The sequence below is a fragment of the Abramis brama genome, assembly GCF_963993115.1.
Source record: "Abramis brama genome assembly, chromosome: 12".
NCBI classification, from domain to species: domain Eukaryota; kingdom Metazoa; phylum Chordata; class Actinopteri; order Cypriniformes; family Leuciscidae; genus Abramis; species Abramis brama.
Window position 1 is genome coordinate 366,362 of NC_139974.1, and position 25,200 is coordinate 391,561.

General features: G+C 40.3%; 1 protein-coding gene across 3 annotated transcripts in view; it reads left to right on the forward strand.

Annotated features, from left to right (window-relative positions):
* The window catches only part of enpp2l (ectonucleotide pyrophosphatase/phosphodiesterase 2-like), a 34,717-nt gene that overhangs the window by 5,339 nt on the left and 4,178 nt on the right, over positions 1 to 25,200 (forward strand). The window contains exons 5-24 of one of the 3 annotated variants that reach the window (XM_084131845.1): positions 2,456 to 2,519; positions 2,738 to 2,835; positions 3,045 to 3,124; positions 4,292 to 4,411; positions 4,652 to 4,707; positions 5,164 to 5,229; positions 11,793 to 11,865; positions 12,230 to 12,338; positions 12,478 to 12,600; positions 13,080 to 13,111; positions 13,186 to 13,313; positions 13,978 to 14,041; positions 14,267 to 14,354; positions 14,455 to 14,624; positions 14,704 to 14,761; positions 15,435 to 15,574; positions 15,654 to 15,777; positions 16,631 to 16,708; positions 17,514 to 17,646; positions 18,439 to 18,592. In XM_084131845.1, coding sequence (XP_083987971.1) covers positions 2,456 to 2,519; positions 2,738 to 2,835; positions 3,045 to 3,124; positions 4,292 to 4,411; positions 4,652 to 4,707; positions 5,164 to 5,229; positions 11,793 to 11,865; positions 12,230 to 12,338; positions 12,478 to 12,600; positions 13,080 to 13,111; positions 13,186 to 13,313; positions 13,978 to 14,041; positions 14,267 to 14,354; positions 14,455 to 14,624; positions 14,704 to 14,761; positions 15,435 to 15,574; positions 15,654 to 15,777; positions 16,631 to 16,708; positions 17,514 to 17,646; positions 18,439 to 18,592 — 1,958 coding nt within the window. Of the gene's footprint in view, positions 1 to 1,355; positions 2,520 to 2,737; positions 2,836 to 3,044; positions 3,125 to 4,291; positions 4,412 to 4,651; positions 4,708 to 5,163; positions 5,230 to 11,792; positions 11,866 to 12,229; positions 12,339 to 12,477; positions 12,601 to 13,079; positions 13,112 to 13,185; positions 13,314 to 13,977; positions 14,042 to 14,266; positions 14,355 to 14,454; positions 14,625 to 14,703; positions 14,762 to 15,434; positions 15,575 to 15,653; positions 15,778 to 16,630; positions 16,709 to 17,513; positions 17,647 to 18,438; positions 18,593 to 25,200 lie in introns of all 3 variants that reach the window. The other 2 variants (XM_084131846.1, XM_084131847.1) reach the window with 2 other exon arrangements.

Sequence of the window (25,200 nt, forward strand, 5' to 3'; positions counted from 1 at the left end):
ATGTTATAAAACACCACACTAACTCTTTTAGTTTTTATTTAAAGAAATCTTAAACATTATAGCCACACAAATGTGGTTCAGGCAACGCGTATTGATTATATTCACTGCATATAACGTTTGCCTATTTATAACAAAACGAAATATAAAACACAAACCTGCCTCTTTTCGTTTTAAATATAATATAAAAATATTAAACATTTTAATATGGTCCAGGCAATATGTGCATTTGTACTAAACAACAGATGTTGCAGTAAACAACATTACAGATCATCTTCGTTGTATTAAAATTTAAAATGACAAAACTCAACCCAGTCTCTTTTTGTTAAATTTCAGTTTTATCAATATTAGCCATTATAAAAGTATAAGTAAAAGGTACAAGAAGCTATACAAATAAAGCAAACAGTTCAGTCAAACATACAAAGTCAGCGCTCAACGGTAAAGTTAAATAGCTTATACAGTTATGAAACTTCCCCTCAGCCAAAACGATTGGCCAGGGAACAAATTATAGATTTACGAGACCAAAAATCGCCCGTTAGATATACACAAGATGAATTATATCTCATGTTTAACCACTACAGAGACACCAGAGTCAGTGGCAAACATCAGAACGACTAGCCGAGGAAAGGCTGTTCCAGGCGGGGAACATGAGCGTTGAGCGTCCGCTGATCGTCTGGATCTCACAACTGGATAAATTTTCATAAATCTTTATAAATAAACCACAGATTTGAGCTTTAAACAACTACATTCTCGCCTGAAAAACTCTTAAAACTACATTTCATGATACAGAAACAGTAGTATTATATTTCAACTGTGTTAAAAAATGGCGCTTCTTATGTTGTCATTCTCCTTGGCGCAGCCTATGCTCGTTATCAGCTGTCAATCAAGCTGTCAATCAAAGTTAACCACGCCCTTATTTGTCATACATTTTATATCTAAATACGATCTAAACTAACGAGTTAGAAAAAAATTCACCCCCCTCACAGTTGTCAGGCACTCGGAACCTATCGAAAAATACAATAAAAGTCCATGGGACCAACCTGTAAAAACATTTTAACATGGTGGTCTATAGATATTTGCTCCCTTTTGGGACCTCCCTCTAGCGGATTTTTGATGTATTGCAGTTTTTCACACTTCCGGGTAGGCTTCATTTTTCAGATTAGAATGTTGCCGCTTGGAGTTTGCCCAACCAATCCACATGTGCTTTGTGGATTTGGAGAAGGCATTCGACTGTGTCCCTCGCGGCGACCTGTGGAGGGTGCTCTGGGAGTATGGGGTCCAGGGCCCTTTGCTAAGGGCTGTCCGGTCCTTGTACGACCGGAGCAGGAGCTTGGTTCGGATTGCCGGCAGTAAGTCAGACTTCTTCCCGGTGCATGTTGGACTCCGGCAGGGCTGCCCTTTGTCACCGGTTCTATTCATAATTTTTATGGACAGAATTTCTAGGTGCAGCCAGGGGCCGGAGGGGGTCGGGTTTGGGGACCACACGATTTCGTCTCTGCTCTTTGCGGATGACGTTGTCATGCTGGCCCCATCAGACCAGGACCTTCAGCATGCGCTGGGACGGTTTGCAGCCGAGTGTGAAGCGGCTGGGATGAGAATCAGCACCTCCATATCCGAGGCCATGGTTCTCAGTCGGAAAAGGGTGGCTTGCCCACTTCAGGTTGGTGGCGAGTTCCTGCCTCAAGTGGAGGAGTTCAAGTATCTTGGGGTCTTGTTCACGAGTGAGGGAAGGATGCAACGGGAGATTGACAGACGGATCGGTGCAGCTTCTGCAGTAATGCGGTCGGTGTACCGGTCTGTCGTGGTGAAGAAGGAGCTGAGCTGCTCGAAGCTCTCGATTTACCGGTCAATCTATGTTCCTACTCTCACCATGAACTGTGGGTCATGACCGAAAGGACAAGATCCCGGATACAGGCGGCTGAAATTAGCTTTCTCCGCAGGGTGGCTTGGCGCTCCCTTAGAGATAGGGTGAGGAGCTCGGCCACTCGGGAGGAGCTCAGAGAGAGCCGCTGCTCCTCCACATCGAGAGGAGCCAACTTCCCGGGCAGGTGTTCCGGGCGCGTCCCACCGGGAGGGATTATGTCTCCCGGCTGGCCTGGGAACGCCTCGGTGTCCCCCTGGAAAAGCTGGAGGAAGTGTCTAGGGAGAGGGAAGTCTGGGCATCTCTGCTTAGACTGCTGCCCCCGCGACCCGGATAAGCGGAAAAAGATGATGATGATGATGCATGTTTTTGTGGTTTTCATTTATATCTCAGGCATGCAACTAATATAAAAAATTAGAATAGTTCATACAACAGATGCCTATTTTGTATAAGTGCTGGATTTTGTGCTTATAACTATAATTGTCACCACCTTTCACCTCATTAGCGATGGCCCTGAACACACACACACACACACACAAACACATATCACTGCATTTCACATCTGAATTTTTCAAAAAAGTGTGTGTGTGTGTGTAGCAGGCGAAAGCTCGTGGCTGGAGGGCGACTGTGAGGAGATTCAGAGCCCAGAATGCCCTGCAGGGTGAGTGACATCATCTGTGTGTGTGTGTGTGTGTGTGTGTGTGTGTTTGTAGTGAATCATCTGTGTGTCTCATACACTCTGAGAGCATCTGGACCGACACACTGTTTCAATGCAGAATCAAGCTATCATGAATCTGAATCTGCTTCAACTGTGGCCAACTGCACTGTATAAAAGCGTCTGCTGCTGCATACATGTAAATCAGTGTGTTGTTGTTGAAGGTTCGTCCGTCCTCCTCTGATCATCATATCTCTCGACGGCTTCCGCTCCTCTTACATGAAGAAGGGAAAGAGTGTTTTACCCAACATCCACAAACTGAGTACAGGATCTCGTCTCTGCATCACACAGATACACGTTTTTTAAATGTTACTTGTTTCAGAACATTCAGAGAACATTCAAAAGTAATGTTTTCATAATGTTTGAAGAATGATAGAATGTAACGTTCCCTCATCATTCACACATCTTCCGTAACTGAGTCTCTCGTTCATCAGCTGCTTGTTAACACTGTTTCATGTGTTTCTGTCGTAGCTTCGTGTGGAACTCACGCCCCTCGTATGAGACCCATGTACCCGTCCAAAACCTTCCCGAACCTCTACACGCTGGCCACGGTAACGACGCACACACACACACACTGCAGCTCATTTAATTTAAAGGGATAGTTCACCCAAAAATGAAAATGACCCCATGATTTACTCTCCCTCGAGTAATCCTAGGTGTATATGACATTCTTCTCTCAGACAAATACAATCAGAGTTATATTAAAAATATCCTGGCTCTTCCAAGCTTTGTAATGGCAGTGAATGGCTGTTTCTGTTTTGAAGTCCATAAAACTTCATCTATCCATGATAAAAGTGCATCTATCCATGATAAAAGTGCATCTATCCAACATAAAAGTGCATCTATCCATGATAAGTGCATCTATCCATGATAAAAGTGCATCTATCCATGATAAAAGAGCATCTATCCATCATAAAAGTGCATCTATCCATCATAAAAGTGCATCTATCCATCATAAAAGTGCATCTATCCATCATAAAAGTGCATCTATCCATCATAAAAGTGCATCTATCCATCATAAAAGTGCATCTATTCATCATAAAAGTGCATCTATCGATCATAAAAGTGCATCTATCCATCACAAGTGCATCTATTCATCATAAAATTGCATCTATCCATCATAAAAGTGCATCTATCCATCATAAAAGTGCATCTATCCATCATAAAAGTGCATCTATCCATCATAAAAGTGCATCTATTCATCATAAAAGTGCATCTATCGATCATAAAAGTGCATCTATCCATCACAAGTGCATCTATTCATCATAAAATTGCATCTATCCATCATAAAAGTGCATCTATCCATCATAAAAGTGCATCTATCCATCATAAAAGTGCATCTGTCCATCATAAAAGTGCATCTGTCCATAATAAAAGTGCTTCACAGGCTCCGAGGGGTTAATAAATGACGAACATGGAAGCGCAGAGGATAGAGCAAAACAAAACACCAGTCACGAATTAGAGTCTTAAAGGAGAATTTTTAAAGATTCTGAAAGAAGAATGTCATATACACCTAGGATGGCTTGAGGATGATAAATCATGGACGAAGTTTCATTTTTGGGTGAACTATCCCTTTAACCTTCCCTTCCCTCACACTGCCTGCAGAATAAGAGTGCGTTCCTGTGTGGCGTGATGAACACGTACCGGCAGCGGGAGAAGCAGGGCAATAAAGAGTTAGGATTTTATGTCACATGTTTTTTACTCGTGTTCTTCCTCAGGGTTTGTATCCTGAGTCTCATGGGATCGTGTGCAACTCCATGTATGATCCCGTGTTCAAAGCTCATTTCCGACTGAGAGGCCGGGAGAAGCTCAATCACCGCTGGTGGGGGGGGCAGCCTGTGAGTCATGACTCCGCCCACACATGGCTCTCAGCCAATCACAGCAGAGACAGCAGGATAGCTCACATAGGGATTATAATCTCGTCTGCATATTTAAAATGTAAAGCAGATGAGTTTTTTATGTGAACACTAAATAAATTATCAAGCTCAATGTGGGTCTGCATGGAAAGCCTAGTTGCAAAATTTGAAGTGGATCCATGTTTAATATTTTAAACTGTTTTTGTCTGTTTGTCTTCTCAGATTTGGATCACGTCAGAGAAACAGGGCGTGAAAGCGGGAACCTTCTTCTGGCCCTGGTGAGATCGCAGTATTCATTTAATCTGCTGCATATTATTGATTTCAGGTCTTAATGGTTATTTTGTTCTACATTCTACTGATTAATCAGAACTATCAGCTGTTTCTTCAGCAGAGTTTCATTTCAAATGAGGTTTTCTTCTCAAATCAGCATTCTGTGTTTGGAGCAAAGCTCAGAGTGTCACTGCAAGAGACTCATGACACAACCAACACATGATTCAAACAAAGACCTTTCACACAGACACTCTCACTCACACACACACACACACACAGGTCATTCAGAGTGGCTCAGTCTGTCCCAATCGTCATATTCTTCTCTGAAGAGCTTCATTCGCTTGAGTTCTGAAGAAGTGAGCAGCCACTCGTGAACAAGATCTCTGACGTCTGTCTGTGTGTTCTTAGAAAAGATGTTGTTTCTGAAGGCCTGAATAAACACATGTCTGTCTGTCTCTCTGTAGGGTGATTCCTCTGGAGAGAAGGATTCTCACTATTCTGCAGTGGCTGCACCTGCCTGATGACGAGAGGTGCGTCATTTCACCTCTTACTGGGAAAAAAACATTCTTATGATGGAATCTCACAAAATGATGTTTTATTAACAAAGTTCGGGAGAAGCACGTTCAGATAATTAACCTAATTGTCATGAGGGGAGCTCAATCCAGTACTCTTGGTTCGGGCCAAATTCCGAGCTCGGAGCCCTCCCCTCGGACAGCACGCCAAATACGCTTATCTTTTACACTATCTAATTATATGTAAGTGTGAACTCATGAATTTATGTTCTTCATAAGGAAGATTAAGCCTAAGATTAAGACTATTATACTAGTATACTACTACAGTTTTGTTATTAATGACATTTAAGCCTCCCAGTCCTCATTACTGTAATTGTAATAACAAAATATACTATAACAGCTTGTTCACTTCAAGAACGATAACTATATTTATAACTAGAAAAAAAAGTTTGTTGAGACAAACTTTAAGTTGGCTTGAGAAAGCCAGACCAGAGAGTTTGAAGAAGTTAAAAGAAAGTTAGAAGTTTTAAGTAGTTTGAAGTTTAAAAAAGTTTAAATTTTGATTGATAAATTAGTAATACTTAGAAAGAAAGAAAAAAGATTAGTTAGAAAGAAAAAGAAATAAATATTAGTTAGAAAGAAAGAAAGATTAGAAAGAAAGAAAGATTAGTTAGAAAGAGAAAGAAAAATAGATTCGTTAGAAAGAAAGATAAGTTAAAAGAAACATTAGTTAGAAAGATGGATTAGAAAGAAAGATTAGTTAGAAAGAATGAAAGGAAGAAAGAAAGACAGATTAGTTCGAAAGAAAGAAAGAAAAAGATTAGTTTAAAAAAAGAAAGAAAGAAAGAAAGAAAGATTAGGCAGAAAGAAAGAAAGAAAGAAAGAAAGAAAGAAAGAAAAGATTAGGAAGAAAGAAAGAAAGAAAGGTGGATTAGTTATTTAGAAAGAAAGAAAGATGGATTAGTCAGAAAGAAAGAAATATGGATTAGTTAAAAAGAAAGAAAAATAGATTAGTTAGAAAGAAAGAAATAACAATTGATTAGTTATAAAGAAAGAAAGAGAGAAAGAAAGATTAGTTAGAAAAAAGATAGAAAGAAAGAAAGAAAGAAAGATGGATTAGTTAGAAAGAAAGATAGATTAGCTAGAATGAAAGAAAGAAAGAAAGAAAGGAAGATGGATTAGTTAGAAAGAAAGATAGATTAGCTAGAATGAAAGAAAGAATGAACAGTGGATTAGTTGGTTAGAAATAAAGAAAGATGGATTAGTAAGAAAGAAAGATGTATTAGTTAGAAAGAAAGAAAGAAAGAAAGAAAGAAAGATGGATTAGTTAAAAAGAAAGAAAATAGATTAGTTAGAAAGAAAGAACAATTAATTATTAAGAAAGAAAGAAAGATTAGTTAGAAAAAAGATAGAAAGAAAGAAAGAAAGATGGATTAGATAGAAAGATAGATTAGATAGAAAGAATAGTTAGAAAGAAAGAAAGAAAGGAAGAAAGATTAGTTAGAATGAAAGAAAGAAAGATATATTAGTTTCGAAAGAAAGAAAGATGGATTAGTTAGTTAAAAAGAAAGAAAGATGGATTAGTTAGAAAGAAAGAAAGAAAGAAAGAAAGATAGATTAATTAGAATGAAAGAAAGAAAGACATATTAGTTAGAAAGAAAGAAAGATAGATTAGCTAGAAAGATAGATTAGTTAGAATGAAAGAAAGAAAGATATATTAGTTAAAAAGAAAGATAGATTAGTTAGAATGAAAGATAGATTAGATAGATAGATAGATAGATAGATAGATAGATAAAGTTTGAAGATAGATAGATAGATAGATAGATAGATAGATAGATAGGTTTGTAGATAGATAGATAGATAGATAGATAGATAGATAGATAGATAGATAGATAGATAGATAGATAGATAAGGTTTGAAGATAGATAGATAGATAGATAGATAGATAGATAGATAGATAGATAGATAGATAGATAGATAAGGTTTGAAGATAGATGGATAGATAGATGGATAGATAGATAGATAGATAGATAGATAGATAGATAGATAGATAGATAGATAGATAGATATGGTTTGAAGATAGATAGATAGATAGATAGATAGATAGATAGATAGATAGATAGATAGATAAAGTTTGAAGATAGATAGATAGATAGATAGATAGATAGATAGATAGATAGATAGATAGGTTTGTAGATAGATAGATAGATAGATAGATAGATAGATAGATAGATAAGGTTTGAAGATAGATAGATAGATAGATAGATAGATAGATAGATAGATAGGGTTTATAGATAGATAGATAGATAGATAGATAGATAGATAGATAGATAGATAGATAGATAGATAAGGTTTATAGATAGATAGATAGATAAGGTTTGATGATAGATAGATAGATAGATAGATAGATAGATAGATAAGGTTTGAAGATAGATAGATAGATAGATAGATAGATAGATAGATAGATAGATAGATAGATAGATAGATAAGGTTTGAAGATAGATAGATAGATAGATAGATAGATAGATAGATAGATAGATAGATATGGTTTGAAGATAGATAGATAGATAGATAGATAGATAGATAGATAGATAGATAGATAGATAGATAGATAGATAGATATGGTTTGAAGATAGATAAAATAGTTTGAAGATAGATAAAATAGTTTGAAGATAGATAAAATAGTTTGAAGATAGATAGATAGATAGATAGATAGATAGATAGATAGATAGATAGATAGTAAAGTGAATTAGTACATAGAATAGTAGTTTAATTGAGTCTAGGGCTTCAGGGATTTTAGATTTGAGTTTTTGTGTTTGTGCACTAATGGGCCACCGTAGTCTTGGCTCATTTTGAGCAGTCTGCAATGAAAGTCTATGGGATTTTTATGGTTTTTAATATTAATTTTTAAGAAAACTGAAAGTCAAATCAGTCTGAAAAGATATAGCACACTAAGTCAGAACAGTCTGAAGGTCTGACCCGAGTTTGGAGTATGTAGAGTTAAAGCTCTAGGAGGAGTTAGAGTCAGATTTTTTAGTCTCAGAAGAATAATAATAAGTTTAAATAGGATTTCAGTAAGTTGGCTTTCTCAAGCCAACTTAAATATAACACTAACTACGATAACTAAAGTGATCATTTTAATGATAACTGTAGTGATAATTTTAACGATAACTAGCAATAACTATAGGGATTACTATAAGGTAACTATAGTAAACACTTTAACGATAACTATACTGACAACTACAATGATAGGGATTACTGTAACAAAAATACTAAAGCCTGATTGGTTCACATCTGTACAAAACGGACGGGGCCGACTGCCTATTTTATGTCGCGCTGAATTTTGTCAGACTTTTTCGACTGATGGAGCGCTGATCCCCATTATCTCAGGGAACTGAGGTTTTGTTAGTAACCAGAGTGTTTTCGCTATAGTAAAGGGATGCCTATGTTGTAGAACCTGGTAAAGGTGGAAGCCTACGAAGAGGCCATTCCCCTGGTAGAGTGTTCCCTTCACTCCAATAGGGCACTGCAAGTCCTTGGATTTCTAAGCTATCTCTATTGCGTCCACTATCCAATGAGACAGTTTCTGCTTTGTAACTGGCGGCCCCTCCGAAGCAGACAATATCTGTTCTGACTGCCTGAACTGGCTAGGGCGCTCAATGTAGACCCTAAGAGCCTGGACTAAGCAAAGTGAGTGTGGCGTCTGCTCACCTTAAGAGGAGTGGAGAGCAGAAAGTGTTTTGAGCTCTAAATGGTGTAGACTTTGGGCACATTGCCTCTTCTTGGCTTAAGGCCTAAGAGTGGTCTTCAACGAGAGAGGCAAATAGATGGTCTACACTAGGGGTCACCAAACTCTGTCCTGGAGGGCCATGGAGACCAGGGGTGGAGACTCAAACTCCCCAAACCCAAACCCCAAACTGTCCTGCAGAGTTTAGCTCCACCCCAATTAAACACACCTAAACCAGCTAATTAAGGTCTCACTAGGCATACTAAAAACTTTCAAGAAGGTGTGTTGGAGCTGGTTGGAGCTAAACTCTGCAGTACAATAGCCCTCCAAGACCGAGTTTGGTGACCCCTGGTTTACACCCTTAGCTGAACACCAGCTCGATAAGATAGACAATTTTTTGGCCATAAAGACACCTGGAGGAGGTGCCCTAACATGATTCACGGGTCATGAACATGATCTCTCAGGGAAAGACGTGAAGGCTCCCGTCGAGAGACCACAGATGAAGGATCCACCACTCAGGTTAGGGATGCCAAATTGCCCCTCTCACCTGGAAAAGGTGGCACCCCCTCAGCGGGATTGGCTATGGAGCTGCCGACAGCAGCCGAATTATTCCTGGGAACCACGGCTGGTTCTACCACAGAGGTGCCACCAGCAAAATGAAGAATCTGTCCTCCCTGAATCAGTTGATGGCCTGAGGGAGCAGAGCCACCTGTGGGCTAATGCATCCCTTTCCTTCAAGAAATTTTGGGGCTGTGGGAGTTCTCTTACCAAAGTAAAGAGGTCCACCTCCGCCTGCCTGAAAAAGCTCCAGATCATGCGAACCGTCTGGGGGTGGAGGCTCAGTTCCCTCGGTGGTGGACTGTTTCGCTTCAGCTGTTAATGGATCCTGGCATGTGAACTGTTCTTACTGAGCAAAGGTTGCTCTGTGCCCACAGGAGGAGACAGCACGCCAGCCTGTTCAGCGGGTGGGACCTAAGACCCCCTTGGTGATTTATGTGGACCACTGTCGTATTGTCCAACCGGACCAGAACCTGGTGCCCCATGAGTTCTGACTGGAACTTCCACCCCCAACTGATACAGATTGGGTGATTTCAAGGGGACCAAGGTCTTGTAGCTTCTGAAATGTTTTCAAGGGGAAGTAGTCCCTACTTCTAAATGATGCCGCCAGCCTCTGAATTTTCGGGGAGCTCCGGCGAAATCCAGGCCCACATCTGGGTCGAATTGAAGACTGCCCCATGGAAACGAGATGCGTTGGGTAGGGGATAGCGAGCTTTTGCTTAAATTGATCTTGAACCCCAGACTTTCTAAATGGCTGAGGAGCAGGGATCTTTGCGCGCATAGAGCAAGTGTGCGACTGGGCTAAGAGCAGCCAATCATCGAGGTAATTCAGCAATCCTTGCATTTCGTAAAAATATGTGGAGCCAGGAACAGTCCGAATGGCAGGACTGCATATTGGTAAGCCACCCCTACAAACGCTAATCTCAAGAATGGTCTGTGATGAGGGTCTATCTGGATATGAATATATGCGCCCTTCAGTTCCAGCGATAAAAAATAATCCCCTGGGTAAATCTTGACTCAAAGTTTACATTCTGAACAGCGGTCTCATCAGAGTTTGGTTCAGACATCTCAATTCGAGGTTGGGCCTGAGGCCATCCTTTGGAACGAGCAAATAACGGTTGTAGAGACCTGACTCGCTGTGGGCCATGGGAAATTTCTCCACAACGCACGCCGCTAACAGAGCTTGGACTTCGACTCGGAGGACTTGAACGTTGTCATCCGAGTCACACCCCTGGAGCGAGGAGCCCCGTTGGAATCCGGATGGCCTCCCAAGCCTGGCTCCTGATGGGAGGAGGGGTTGAAGAGTCACACGTGGCGGGGAGCTGATGCTTGTAATAGGATAAAGAAGAGGAGGAATGCTCTTTTTGTGTAGGTTTTTGTTTTTTATTTGATTCGCAATAACAGCGTAAGGAGGTCTTGGCACGCATATCACTGGTGGGACAAACCCAGTACCGATAACAAACATAGCACCTCCAACACCCAGAACTGAACAGGGGGTCTGGAGGTGAACACATCGCTTTGGGGGTGGGCCAACCTTGTTGAGACAAAGCCTCCTCCTCTTTGTGCCCAAGACATCAGGGCTGCTTGGGCTGCTCAGGATCCAGCACTAACTTAGGCCGGGGAAATGGGGAATGGGAAATGGATAGTGCTTTACCTTCTTCACCTTCTTCACCTCTTAAAAGAGTTAAGAGCGGTGCGGGAGCTGGATTGGTGTGTTTCTGAGTTGATGATGACTTAGGGTGACTAGAAGCAACAGATGTAATGGCCCTCTTCTGCAGAAAGTGGCGCATGGATTGTGACGACTTCTGGGATGCTGTGAAACGCTCAGCGAAGCTATCCACTGCAGAACCAAATAAGCCAGAGGGAGAGATAGGGGAGTCCAGCTGGGATGTCTGGTCAGCATATTTGATCTCTGTTAGATTTAACCAAAGCTGGCACTCTCGGACCAGCAAATAGGCTATGGCACACCCAATTGCTTGTAGTGATGTCAGGTTCGTGAATGAATCATTCTTTCGAAACAGTTCACCAAACTGGACTGAATCGTTCAAAAAAAGGAGAGCCACCATAATTTTTAACATTAATAGGCTTTAAATTTAAGTTAACTTGAAACAATCTTCAAATAAACCCATTATAATAAGTGTCACATTTATCCGTGCCTTTAATAAAGTGTGTTGTATATATAGTAGTATAGTGGTGTTTCTGTCTCTGTCAGTATCAGCTCTCTCTCTGCTATCAGTTAATTTTTCCCCATTAAGTTTATTTTGCACATTAAGTTGTGTGTGCTGTGTTTTTCCAGGCCGTATGTCTACGCTGTCCACTCGGAACAGCCGGATACGTACGGACACATCCTGGGCCCGCTGAGCAACGAGGTGAAACACACACACACACACTTTGATTAGTATCTGACATTTAGACAAGGGTAAATATGAAATTGGTTTTAACTCTGAGAATAGAGTTTGAAGATGACTAGTGCATTTGCTACCATGTGTATCAGTCAAGATCAAGTCTACAGCCCTGTTTACAATACTCCTGAATGAACAAACGTGTGTGAAATGAAATTCAAGTTTCAAAAGAAGACTTACTGTGCGTGAATTTGGTTGTCAGTTTCAATAGTATTCTTGTGAAGTCAGTGTAAATTCTTCATATCAGTTGTAATGACGTACTTTACACTCCTGCTCATGGCCAAACACCCGTTTGAGAGTGTTTTGACTGCGTGTGTGTGTGTTGGGACAGCTGGATAACACGCTCAGGAAGATCGATAACATCATCGGTCAGTTGATGAACGGGCTGAAACAGATGAACCTCCATCGCTGTGTGAACGTCATGCTGGTGGGCGATCACGGTACGTATGTTATAATCTACAGTGAGAAATAAATACTTCAGATTCTGCCCTGAAACCTCTAATCTTATGTATGATGGCCTGGTAAGACTCGGATCTCACTGCTCATTTAACGGCAGATTCTCCATGTCTTTGTGTTCAGGGATGGAGGAATCTCACTGTGAACGAACAGAGTATTTGGGCTCTTACGGACTCGATGTTGATGCCATCACGTTAACACCAGGATCCTCCGGTAGAATCGGCCCCAAAACTGCAAACACACCATGTGAGTTCATGCATTTATCTAAGTTAAAATAATTATAAAAACTACAGACTAATACAGTTTTTTAAAACTATTTAACCTTTTGAGAACGTTTCTCTGAATTTGTAGAGACATTCTTCTAACAAAGTATGGAAACTGTCCGAATTTTACTCCAAATTACCAAATTATTGAGCCAAAACACATATGAATGATGGTAGATTGTTTCTACAAGTAAAACAAACTGAAGTATTAAATATTTAAAAAAAATTCTCCACTTGAAAACTTGCATTAAAGTCACAATTTCCACAATGTATTTAACAATTACATATGGTACAGCAGGATGTTTTTCCTCGAGTACAGATGTTCAGTTTCAGTAGTATTCTAGAAAGTGTTAATTCTTCAAAACAGTGTCAATTAAGTACTTTACTATAGTTTCAGAGGAAGTCGACACTTCTAAAACCTTTACATGGCTGATTTTATTGACGTATCTTTTCATGTTTCAGACAATCCGAAGGAGATTGTAGCTAATTTAACAGTAAGTATATAAATCACACAAAACCACTGTTTGTGCATAGTGCATCATGTGACCTTTGACCCTTCCCGTTTCAGTGTAAGATGCCCAATCAGCACTTCAAGCCGTACCTGAAGCAGCACCTGCCCAAACGCCTGCACTACGCCAACAACAGACGCATCGAGGACGTGCACCTGCTCATGGACCGGAAGTGGCACGTGGCCATGTGAGTACCAGTGTGTGTGTGTTTGAGACCGTTCAGCACTAGAAGTGACCCAGTTAGCTTTATATGAAAACAACACAAGTATATTATAGTCGACACTTTAAAAAAAACTGAGTATGTGTGCATGGCATCTTTAAACAAGTAAACAAGTGTTACTAGTAATGCTTTAGGGTACGTTTACACGACAACGATATGCTTAAAATGGAGACGTTTTTCATTTGAGTTTTCCGCGTACAGACGACACCATTGTCAAAATGATCCCCATTCACACGGATCCAACTAAAACCCCCTGCATTCTGCTGCCAGGCCAGTAGATGGCGATGAAACACTATAGACTGAACACGTAATACGCATGTGCATGATGTCAGCGTGTTCAGAGATTTACGTTTTTGTTGTTTACACAGAGACTGTTTTCAAAAACTTGCACTTTTTCAAAACTTTGCGTTTTCAGGCACCCAGAACTCCGTTGTCGTGTAAACGAACGGCCAAAACACATAAAAAGTTTTAAGTTTTTAGTTGAAAACGGTGTCGTGTAAACAGCCCTTAGTCAGTAGTCTGGTCATCATTTAACAACAAATACAATTTCTTCACAAAAAGCCATTTTAGCAGACAAGGCGTGTGCAGTTGAACTCAAGTGATGTTTTAATATGTTTGTGTTTGAGAGCAGAACACCTGCTACCTGCGGCTACTTTGGAGATCATGGGTTTGACAACAAGATCAGCAGCATGCAGGTCAGTCAGTCAATCAATCAATCAATCAATCAACCAATCAATCAATCAACCAATCAATCAACCAATCAATCAGTCCATCAGTCTATCAGTCAATCAAACAATACATTCATCTATATATGTTATTCAATTCTATCCATCGTTCGTTCGTTATATCTATCATTCTATATACCTATCTATGGATCTGTCTCTCCATCCATGAATGTTTCCGTTGTGTTTTTCTCGTAGACTATCTTTATGGGATTTGGACCAAGCTTCAATTTCAAGACACAAGTGCCTGTTTTTGAGAACATTGAACTGTATAACGTCATGTGTGGTGAGTGAATCCTGACGTGTTTCTTAAGAGTATTAGATCATGAGAACCATGACAGATTCATGCAGCATCTGTGTGTGTGTGTGTGTGTGTGTGTGTGTAGATCTGCTGGGTTTAACTCCAGCCCCTAATAACGGGACACACGGCAGTCTGAATGACATGTTGAGAAACCCTACATATACTCCTACTCAGCCAGAGGAAGTGACATCACCAACGCCTTTAGCCCCGCCCTCTGAAGTGACCCATGACCTGAGCTGCAACTGTGATGATGAGGTTAGTGTGACACACACACACACACACACACACACGTGTTCTCTACAGGTCAGTGGGTTGAGTCTCTTCTCGTTCACAGAACAACATTGAAGAAAGTTCCCAGACGTTTCCTCCTGCGGCCGATGGACCGTCGAACAGTTAAGATCTGTTTCAGTTTCACACGTTCTCATCCGTAATAACAGGTCATGTGATGATGGGATGCAGGGACAGGAATAATTTGATTAAATAATATAATTTGCTTTGTTTATGTAATATAATGTATTTGTATTATGTGTGTAATAATGTATTATCACTAGTATTCTTTGCATTTGCTTTGAATTTTGTCACTATATATATATATATATATATAGCTAGAGAAGAGGAGACCTCTTCCTTTAACTAAAAAACCTTGAAAAAATACACCTTTAACCTTTTTTTATTGCCTTTTTTCCCACATATTTTAGCAATCATCATAAAAACCCTTTTTGAATTTGGACATAGCATTACCACGGAAACAATAGTTTAAACCTTTTAGCAGCTTAATTTTTGTGATATCAACTGCAAATTTGGCAAAAACACTGCAAAAACACAACTCGGTTAGGCATACAGCTTTGATTTTCTACCTATTTTAGTCCGAATTATTTAGTAAAATACCAATTTTGTATCAAATATATATATATTTTTTGTTCAGTACATTTGCCTTACAGTAAAATTAAACTTCTGTTACTTTTTTTTTTTACACTTTCATTTTTTGAAGTTCTTTCACTTCTTTAAAAAAAGAAGCATTCATGAATCTCTTGATTGTGTGTGTGTGTGTGTGTGTGTGTGCAGACGTCACACACCTGCCGTTCGGTCGTCCAGCTGTTCTCTTCCAGACGTCGTACACACTGCTGTGTCAGTCCGATTACTGCAGCGGCTTCAGTCACACCATCAACATGCCGTTGTGGAGCGAGTTCACGCTGACAGCACAGGTGCACAACCCACTGTGTTTACACACACACACGTTCCTCTGAGCCGTTTCAGTGTTTCAGTGTGTGTGTGTGTGTGCAGGTGGAGGTGGCGGCAGTATCGTCCAGCGAGTGTGTGAGAGCGGATCCTCGTCTCGATCTCACACACACATGCAACACGTACAGCCAGGAGTCCAGCGTCACACACGCGTTCCTCTACCCGCCGGGTCAGTCACACACACTTCTCTTGTTCTTAGCGGTTATTTTATGACAGTGAATGTAAATAAGAAGGCTCTGATTTAAGGCTAAACACCACAGATGAACAGGGTAAAGCTCTTAACTAAATGATATCACCATAATGTCCCCTGTTTATTAATTGTATATAATTACTGATAAGTTTTACTTGATAATTAAATACTTCACTACTTATAAATGATTTATTAAGTACATTACGACAGTTGTTTTGTATTTCAAGTTTTCTAAAATTTTAAATGTTTAAAAATGCAAAAGGCATTTTTTTGACTAAATATGCAGTAATTTGCATAAACTTCCAGAACATTAATATGAACATTGGATGAAGCCAGTTTCAAATTTCTTGTTTGATTTTGTTGACTTATTAGAGTTATATGTTTTTACTGAGAGGATTTTGGATTTGTCTCTTTATCACTCCATAAATCACGAAATACTGTCAACAGACAGTAAAAAATAAAGTTTTACCATGTTTTAGGAGTAAAATGTTAAAAATATAATCAGGCGAATGATATATGAAAAATCCCCTCAGTAAAAACCTTCAGAATATAGAAAGGAAAAAAACTGTAAGTTTTGGTGGATATAAGTGATGCTGAAGTGGAGAAAAAACTCGATTTGTGGAAACCGCCTTTAAAGATATGTATTGTAATTGAAATCTACAGATGCACATAATGTAATAAAACAAAGACTTAATGTGTATTTTATGTTTTCTCTCAACTTGTCTGAGAGCCACAACAATGGTTTAGCCTTAAATGAGAAATGTCGAGTTCCAGGTAAAGCTGACACACGTGTTTCAGGCATGTTGAAGGACTGATGTTGGTTTCTGTGCAGATTTCTCTGTCACGGCTGAATCCAGATATGATGCTTCACTCATCACCAACACAGTTCCCATGTATCCTGCCTTCAAGAGTGAGTCTGACGCTACTAAATATTCTCAAAATTAATGTGCAAAATATGATTCACAAGTGCATGAGCTGATTCACACTGGCAGAAAAACATTGAGTGAGGCGTTTGAAAGATCTGATTGGCACACAACGATGACCAATCCACACACACACAACGATGACCAATCCACACACACACAACGATGACCAATCCACACACACACAACAATGATCAATCCACACACACACAACAATGATCAATCCACACACACACAACGATGACCAATTAAAACACATGAAATAATTCAGAAATGTGCGAACGTACTTGTGCATTTATGAACTGTGCTTTGCATTTGTGATTAACTGTTCTGCATGATTAATCATATTTTAATTGTGATCATGATTTCTGCTTGAATGAAAATGAAAAATCTAAGTATAAAACCAACATAAATTATGGTAGCATTTATTATAAACAATATTTATTATAAACATCAAGCCTAAACAAAATTATTGACAGCGAAACTCATCACTCGGCACCAGTACAAATGTGTGTTTTGTATGTTTACTTTAATTGCATTATATAAGTTGCTTTGTAATACAAGTCAAAGCATGTTTCAGATTATATAAAAAAAGAAAGAACATGCATTTGTGAATCACATTTAGACTATTTCAGCTTCATACACTGCTGCAGTTCACGCAGAAAAACACTTCACCATGAGATTGATCAAATGTCACATATTAGAATAAACGTGTTAAGAAATGAGACTTAACACTCTCTCTCTCTCTCTCTCTCTCTCTCTCTCTCTCTGTGTGTGTGTGTGTGTGTGTAGAGGTGTGGCGTCACCTGCAGAGAGTCGTGCTCAGGCGATACAGTCAGGAGAATAATGGTGTGAATGTGATCATGGGACCCATATTTGATCACGACCACGACGGACTGAGAGACACGGAGGAGACGATTAAAGAGTGAGAATCACACACACACACACACACACACCTAATTATTTAAATATATTTTATACAAATTGTATATTTAAATAATTTTTTATTTAAATATAATTTATTACTTTTTCATACTATTATTTCATAATATAAAATATTATAAAAATCAATATGTTTATTCCTAGTGGAGACTGTACTAATTACAGCTGTAGTTATGCTGTGGATCCGTCTGACACTCATGCTAGTTTTATTAACATGTTTATCAAGTTTAAATTATGTTAAATTTAAATTATTATTATTATTATTATTATTTATTTAATTGTTTAAGTATTGAATAATATATTCAGATAATTAATTATTATAAAATCTTATTTTATATTTTATATAATTATTTAATAATGTACATTATAATGTAATGTAGAAATAAGTGTTTATATATATTAATTAATTATATTAAATATATATATTGATATTATTGTATCATAAATATGTAATTATAACTTATTAATTGAATTATTTGAAATATAATATAATATATTCATAATATTTATACATAGTAATATTTATTATGTATAACTATATTTCTAATTCATTGAATATTTAATTATATATTTATTTTTTATTTTTTTTTTTAAATATGATTTAATACTATTTTATATAATTTATGTATTTATATTAATAACGTGATGTTTTAAATGATTATATGTGCTGGTGTAGACTGTAATGTGTGTGTCTGTGTGTTTGTGCGTGTGTGTGTGTGTGTGTGTGTGTGTGTGTGTGTGTGTGTGTGTGTGTGTGTGTGCGTGTGTGTGTCAGGCATGCGGTCGGCTCCGTCTCCATCCCCACTCACTTCTACAGCCTCATCATCAGCTGTGAGGAGCTCAACGACACACTGGACGAGTGTGATGGAGGACTGAGAGTCACAAGCTTCATTCTGCCTCACAGAGAGGACAACAGCGAGAGCTGCAACGTCAGTAACACACACACACACACACACACACACACACAGACACACACTCACAGAGAGGACAACAGCGAGAGCTGCAACGTCAGTAACACACACACACACACACCCTCACAGAGAGGACAACAGCGAGAGCTGCAACGTCAGTAACACACACACACACACACCCTCACAGAGAGGACAACAGCGAGAGCTGCAACGTCAGTAACACACACACACACACACCCTCACAGAGAGGACAACAGCGAGAGCTGCAACGTCAGTAACACACACACACACACACCCTCACAGAGAGGACAACAGCGAGAGCTGCAACGTCAGTAACACACACACACACACACCCTCACAGAGAGGACAACAGCGAAGGCTGCAACGTCAGTAACACACACACACACACACCCTAACAGAGAGGACAACAGCGAAGGCTGCAACGTCAGTAACACACACACACACACACACACATACACCCTCACAGAGAGGACAACAGCGAGAGCTGCAACGTCAGTAACACACACACACACACACCCTCACAGAGAGGACAACAGCGAGAGCTGCAACGTCAGTAACACACACACACACACACCCTCACAGAGAGGACAACAGCGAGAGCTGCAACGTCAGTAACACACACACACACACACCCTCACAGAGAGGACAACAGCGAGAGCTGCAACGTCAGTAACACACACACACACACACACCCTCACAGAGAGGACAACAGCGAGAGCTGCAACGTCAGTAACACACACACACACACACATACACCCTCACAGAGAGGACAACAGCGAGAGCTGCAACGTCAGTAACACACACACACACACACCCTCACAGAGAGGACAACAGCGAGAGCTGCAACGTCAGTAACACACACACACACACACCCTCACAGAGAGGACAACAGCGAGAGCTGCAACGTCAGTAACACACACACACACACACCCTCACAGAGAGGACAACAGCGAGAGCTGCAACGTCAGTAACACACACACACACACACACACACATACACCCTCACAGAGAGGACAACAGCGAGAGCTGCAACGTCAGTAACACACACACACACACACACACACACCCTCACAGAGAGGACAACAGCGAGAGCTGCAACGTCAGTAACACACACACACACACACCCTCACAGAGAGGACAACAGCGAGAGCTGCAACGTCAGTAACACACACACACACACACCCTCACAGAGAGGACAACAGCGAGAGCTGCAACGTCAGTAACACACACACACACACACACACATACACCCTCACAGAGAGGACAACAGCGAGAGCTGCAACGTCAGTAACACACACACACACACACACCCTCACAGAGAGGACAACAGCGAGAGCTGCAACGTCAGTAACACACACACACACACCCTCACAGAGAGGACAACAGCGAGAGCTGTATCGTCAGTAACACACACACACACACACACACACACACCCTCACAGAGAGGACAACAGCGAGAGCTGCAACGTCAGTAACACACACACACACACACCCTCACAGAGAGGACAACAGCGAGAGCTGCAACGTCAGTAACACACACACACACACACACACACACACCCTCACAGAGAGGACAACAGCGAGAGCTGCAACGTCAGTAACACACACACACACACACCCTCACAGAGAGGACAACAGCGAGAGCTGCAACATCAGTAACACGCACACACACCCTCACAGAGAGGACAACAGCGAGAGCTGCAACGTCAGTAACACACACACACCCTCACAGAGAGGACAACAGCGAGATCTGCAACGTCAGTAACACACACACACACACACCCTCACAGAGAGGACAACAGCGAGAGCTGCAACGTCAGTAACACACACACACACACCCTCACAGAGAGGACAACAGCGAGAGCTGCATCGTCAGTAACACACACACACACACCCTCACAGAGAGGACAACAGCGAGAGCTGCAACGTCAGTAACACACACACACACACACACACACACCCTCACAGAGAGGACAACAGCGAGAGCTGCATCGTCAGTAACACACACACACACACCCTCACAGAGAGGACAACAGCGAGAGCTGCAACGTCAGTAACACACACACACACACACACACCCTCACAGAGAGGACAACAGCGAGAACTGCAACGTCAGTAACACACACACACACACACACACACACCCCCTCACAGAGAGGACAACAGCGAGAGCTGCAACGTCAGTAACACACACACACACACACACACACCCTCACAGAGAGGACAACAGCGAGAGCTGCAACGTCAGTAACACACACACACACACACACACACACACACCCTCACAGAGAGGACAACAGCGAGAGCTGTATCGTCAGTAACACACACACACACACCCTCACAGAGAGGACAACAGCGAGAACTGCAACGTCAGTAACACACACACACACACACACACAGAGAGGACAACAGCAAGAGCTGCAACGTCAGTTACACACACACACACACCCCCTCACAGAGAGGAAAACAGCGAGAGCTGCAACGTCAGTAACACACACACACACACACACACACACACACAGAGAGGACAACAGCAAGAGCTGCAACGTCAGTAACACACACACACACACCCCCTCACAGAGAGGACAACAGCGAGAGCTGCATCGTCAGTAACACACACACACACACCCTCACAGAGAGGACAACAGCGAGAGCTGCAACGTCAGTAACACACACACACACACACACACACACCCTCACAGAGAGGACAACAGCGAGAGCTGCATCGTCAGTAACACACACACACACACCCTCACAGAGAGGACAACAGCGAGAGCTGCAACGTCAGTAACACACACACACACACACACACCCTCACAGAGAGGACAACAGCGAGAACTGCAACGTCAGTAACACACACACACACACACACACACACCCCCTCACAGAGAGGACAACAGCGAGAGCTGCAACGTCAGTAACACACACACACACACACACACACCCTCACAGAGAGGACAACAGCGAGAGCTGCAACGTCAGTAACACACACACACACACACACACACACACACCCTCACAGAGAGGACAACAGCGAGAGCTGTATCGTCAGTAACACACACACACACACCCTCACAGAGAGGACAACAGCGAGAACTGCAACGTCAGTAACACACACACACACACACACACAGAGAGGACAACAGCAAGAGCTGCAACGTCAGTTACACACACACACACACCCCCTCACAGAGAGGAAAACAGCGAGAGCTGCAACGTCAGTAACACACACACACACACACACACACACACACACAGAGAGGACAACAGCAAGAGCTGCAACGTCAGTAACACACACACACACACCCCCTCACAGAGAGGACAACAGCGAGAACTGCAACGTCAGTAACACACACACACACACACACACACATACACAGACACACACACACACACACACACACACACACACACACAAACAGACACACACACACACACACACACACACACACACATACACAGACACACACACACACACACAAACACACACACTGATTTATCATTAGTAAATGAGACCTAGTGTTTAGCGTGTTTATTTATGAGGTTTGACCAGCAGATGGAGCCATTTAGAGTCCAAAGACATCGGAGGGTTGTTCCATAAAACAAGATTCAAATACAAGCCAGGCTTATTTTGGTAAGTCAGACTTATTGTCGGTGGATTCTGTTTCATAAAGCAAACTTAAAATAGTTCAAACTCAGTTACCCTGGCAACTTATGCTGGGAAACTAGCCTGGTCCAGGGCAGGCTAACTGTCTGGCTAAGCCTCAGCTGTTACACAGATCCTCTAACACTGACCGACAAGAACACAATGATATTACCACTGACACCCTCTCATACCATTATGGGACTTTATTAACCACTATTAGTCCAAAAATAAATACATAGTATACAGAAAATCAACTTAAATAAGGCTACAATGATAAATTAGACAATATAGACATAGGCCTATATGTATATATATATATATATATACATACATATACATATACATATATATATATATATATATATATACTGTATAGATAGATAGATAGATAGATAGGCCTAAATACAATATATATACTACAGGTTTTCTTTTTTTCCTGGCTGAATGTTTTGTGCCCAAGATTTAATTAGATTTTGATTTATGAATACATTTCTCTCTGGTTTTGTTTGGCAGCTGTAGTACATGTTTATGATTAGAAGAACATTAGAACACAATCTAAAAAAAAGCTTTGTAAAGCAGAAGTTAAAATCACAAAATTAAAAATAAATAATTACAAAAGCACAGTATAAATTTTAACTGGTAAGATGAATCTGAGCTTAGTAATTGACAGTATATTAGCCTACATTTGATTTACCCCATTACAATAGTCCCTTTACAGTTAATGCTATCATAAAAATACACTTGTAGTTTTAAAATTCTAAATAAGGCACATCTAATGTCTAAATAACAAATATTTTAGCATATATATATATATATATATATATATACACTCACCTAAAGGATTATTAGGAACACCATACTAATACTGTGTTTGACCCCCTTTCGCCTTCAGAACTGCCTTAATTCTACGTGGCATTGATTCAACAAGGTGCTGAAAGCATTCTTTAGAAACGTTGGCCCATATTAATAGGATAGCATCTTGCAGTTGATGGAGATTTGTGGGATGCACATCCAGGGCACGAAGCTCCCGTTCCACCACATCCCAAAGATGCTCTATTGGGTTGAGATCTGGTGACTGTGGGGGCCATTTTAGTACAGTGAACTCATTGTCATGTTCAAGAAACCAATTTGAAATGATTCGAGCTTTGTGACATGGTGCATTATCCTGCTGGAAGTAGCCATCAGAGGGTGGGTACATGGTGGTCATAAAGGGATGGACATGGTCAGAAACAATGCTCAGGTAGGCCGTGGCATTTAAACGATGCCCAATTGGCACTAAGGGGCCTAAAGTGTGCCAAGAAAACATCCCCCACACCATTACACCACCACCACCAGCCTGCACAGTGGTAACAAGGCATGATGGATCCATGTTCTCATTCTGTTTACGCCAAATTCTGACTCTACCATCTGAATGTCTCAACAGAAATCGAGACTCATCAGACCAGGCAACATTTGTCCAGTCTTCAACTGTCCAATTTTGGTGAGCTCGTGCAAATTGTAGCCTCTTTTTCCTATTTGTAGTGGAGCTGAGTGGTACCCAGTGGGGTCTTCTGCTGTTGTAGCCCATCCGCCTCAAGGTTGTGCGTGTTGTGGCTTCACAAATGCTTTGCTGCATACCTCGGTTGTAACGAGTGGTTATTTCAGTCAAAGTTGCTCTTCTATCAGCTTGAATCAGTCGGCCCATTCTCCTCTGACCTCTAGCATCAACAAGGCATTTTCGCCCACAGGATGCGGCAGCATACTGGATGTTTTTCCCTTTTCACACCATTCTTTGTAAACCCTAGAAATGGTTGTGCGTGAAAATCCCAGTAACTGAGCAGATTGTGAAATACTCAGACCGGCCCGTCTGGCACCAACAACCATGCCACGCTCAAAATTGCTTAAATCACCTTTCTTTCCCATTCTGACATTCAGTTTGGAGTTCAGGAGATTGTCTTGACCAGGACCACACCCCTAAATGCATTGAAGCAACTGCCATGTGATTGGTTGATTAGATAATTGCATTAATGAGAAATTGAACAGGTGTTCCTAATAATCCTTTAGGTGAGTGTATATTATGTCTTTCAATTCAAACACATTTAACACAATTATACAAATGGACAGTTCCTTTAAAGACATCATATTTTCCCCCAATAAATATTCCTTATTTTTCCTTCTACTTTTTTTCTTTTGTGATAATACCCACCAACACATACATTTGATTTAAGGGGAAAAAGACAAAAAACAATAAATACATATTAATAGAAATCTAACATTCACATATTTATATCAAACTCTTATAATGACACATAATTCCTAATAGTTATTCAAGTAATATTATTTAAATCTCAAATATTAAATATTAAATAAGTAAATAAATAAAATAACTAGAAATAAAAGGGAGGGAGGGTTATATAAAAATGTAGTTAATGTAGGCTAATATATATTCCTTTATTTTATGGAATATTCTTTGATTTTAGAGTTGCACATATCTTTTCAAAATGTATACATTTGCTCTTAATTTCATGTTATCCTCTCCATAATGTACTTTAGAAACTAAATCTACTCATTTAAAACTGGGGATTCTTGCTTTCTCCAAAAAGTATTGCATTAAAAGCTGTAATTCTCAGCATTCTAAGTAAGTATACATCATCTTTATTAAGTAGCATAGGTCCTATACCCAAAACTATATTTTGTATCTTTATATATTTAGTTTCTTAAAATAAACTTCCCTGAATTAGGCTACTTCTGTTCACTGTTCGCCAGAAATTCACTGCAACGTATCCAACATCCTAAAGATAAATTATTATAATTAGAAGATATTTCTAGTGTTATAAAATATCGCGTATTAATTTTCCAAGCAAAATGTATATTTTAGTCAGAATTATTGCGCTCCTATTTGGCGTGCAGCAGCGCTCGTTCAATATGAAGATTAGCAGCAAAATGGATACATTTGCATGACTTTCTAACATTTACAGAT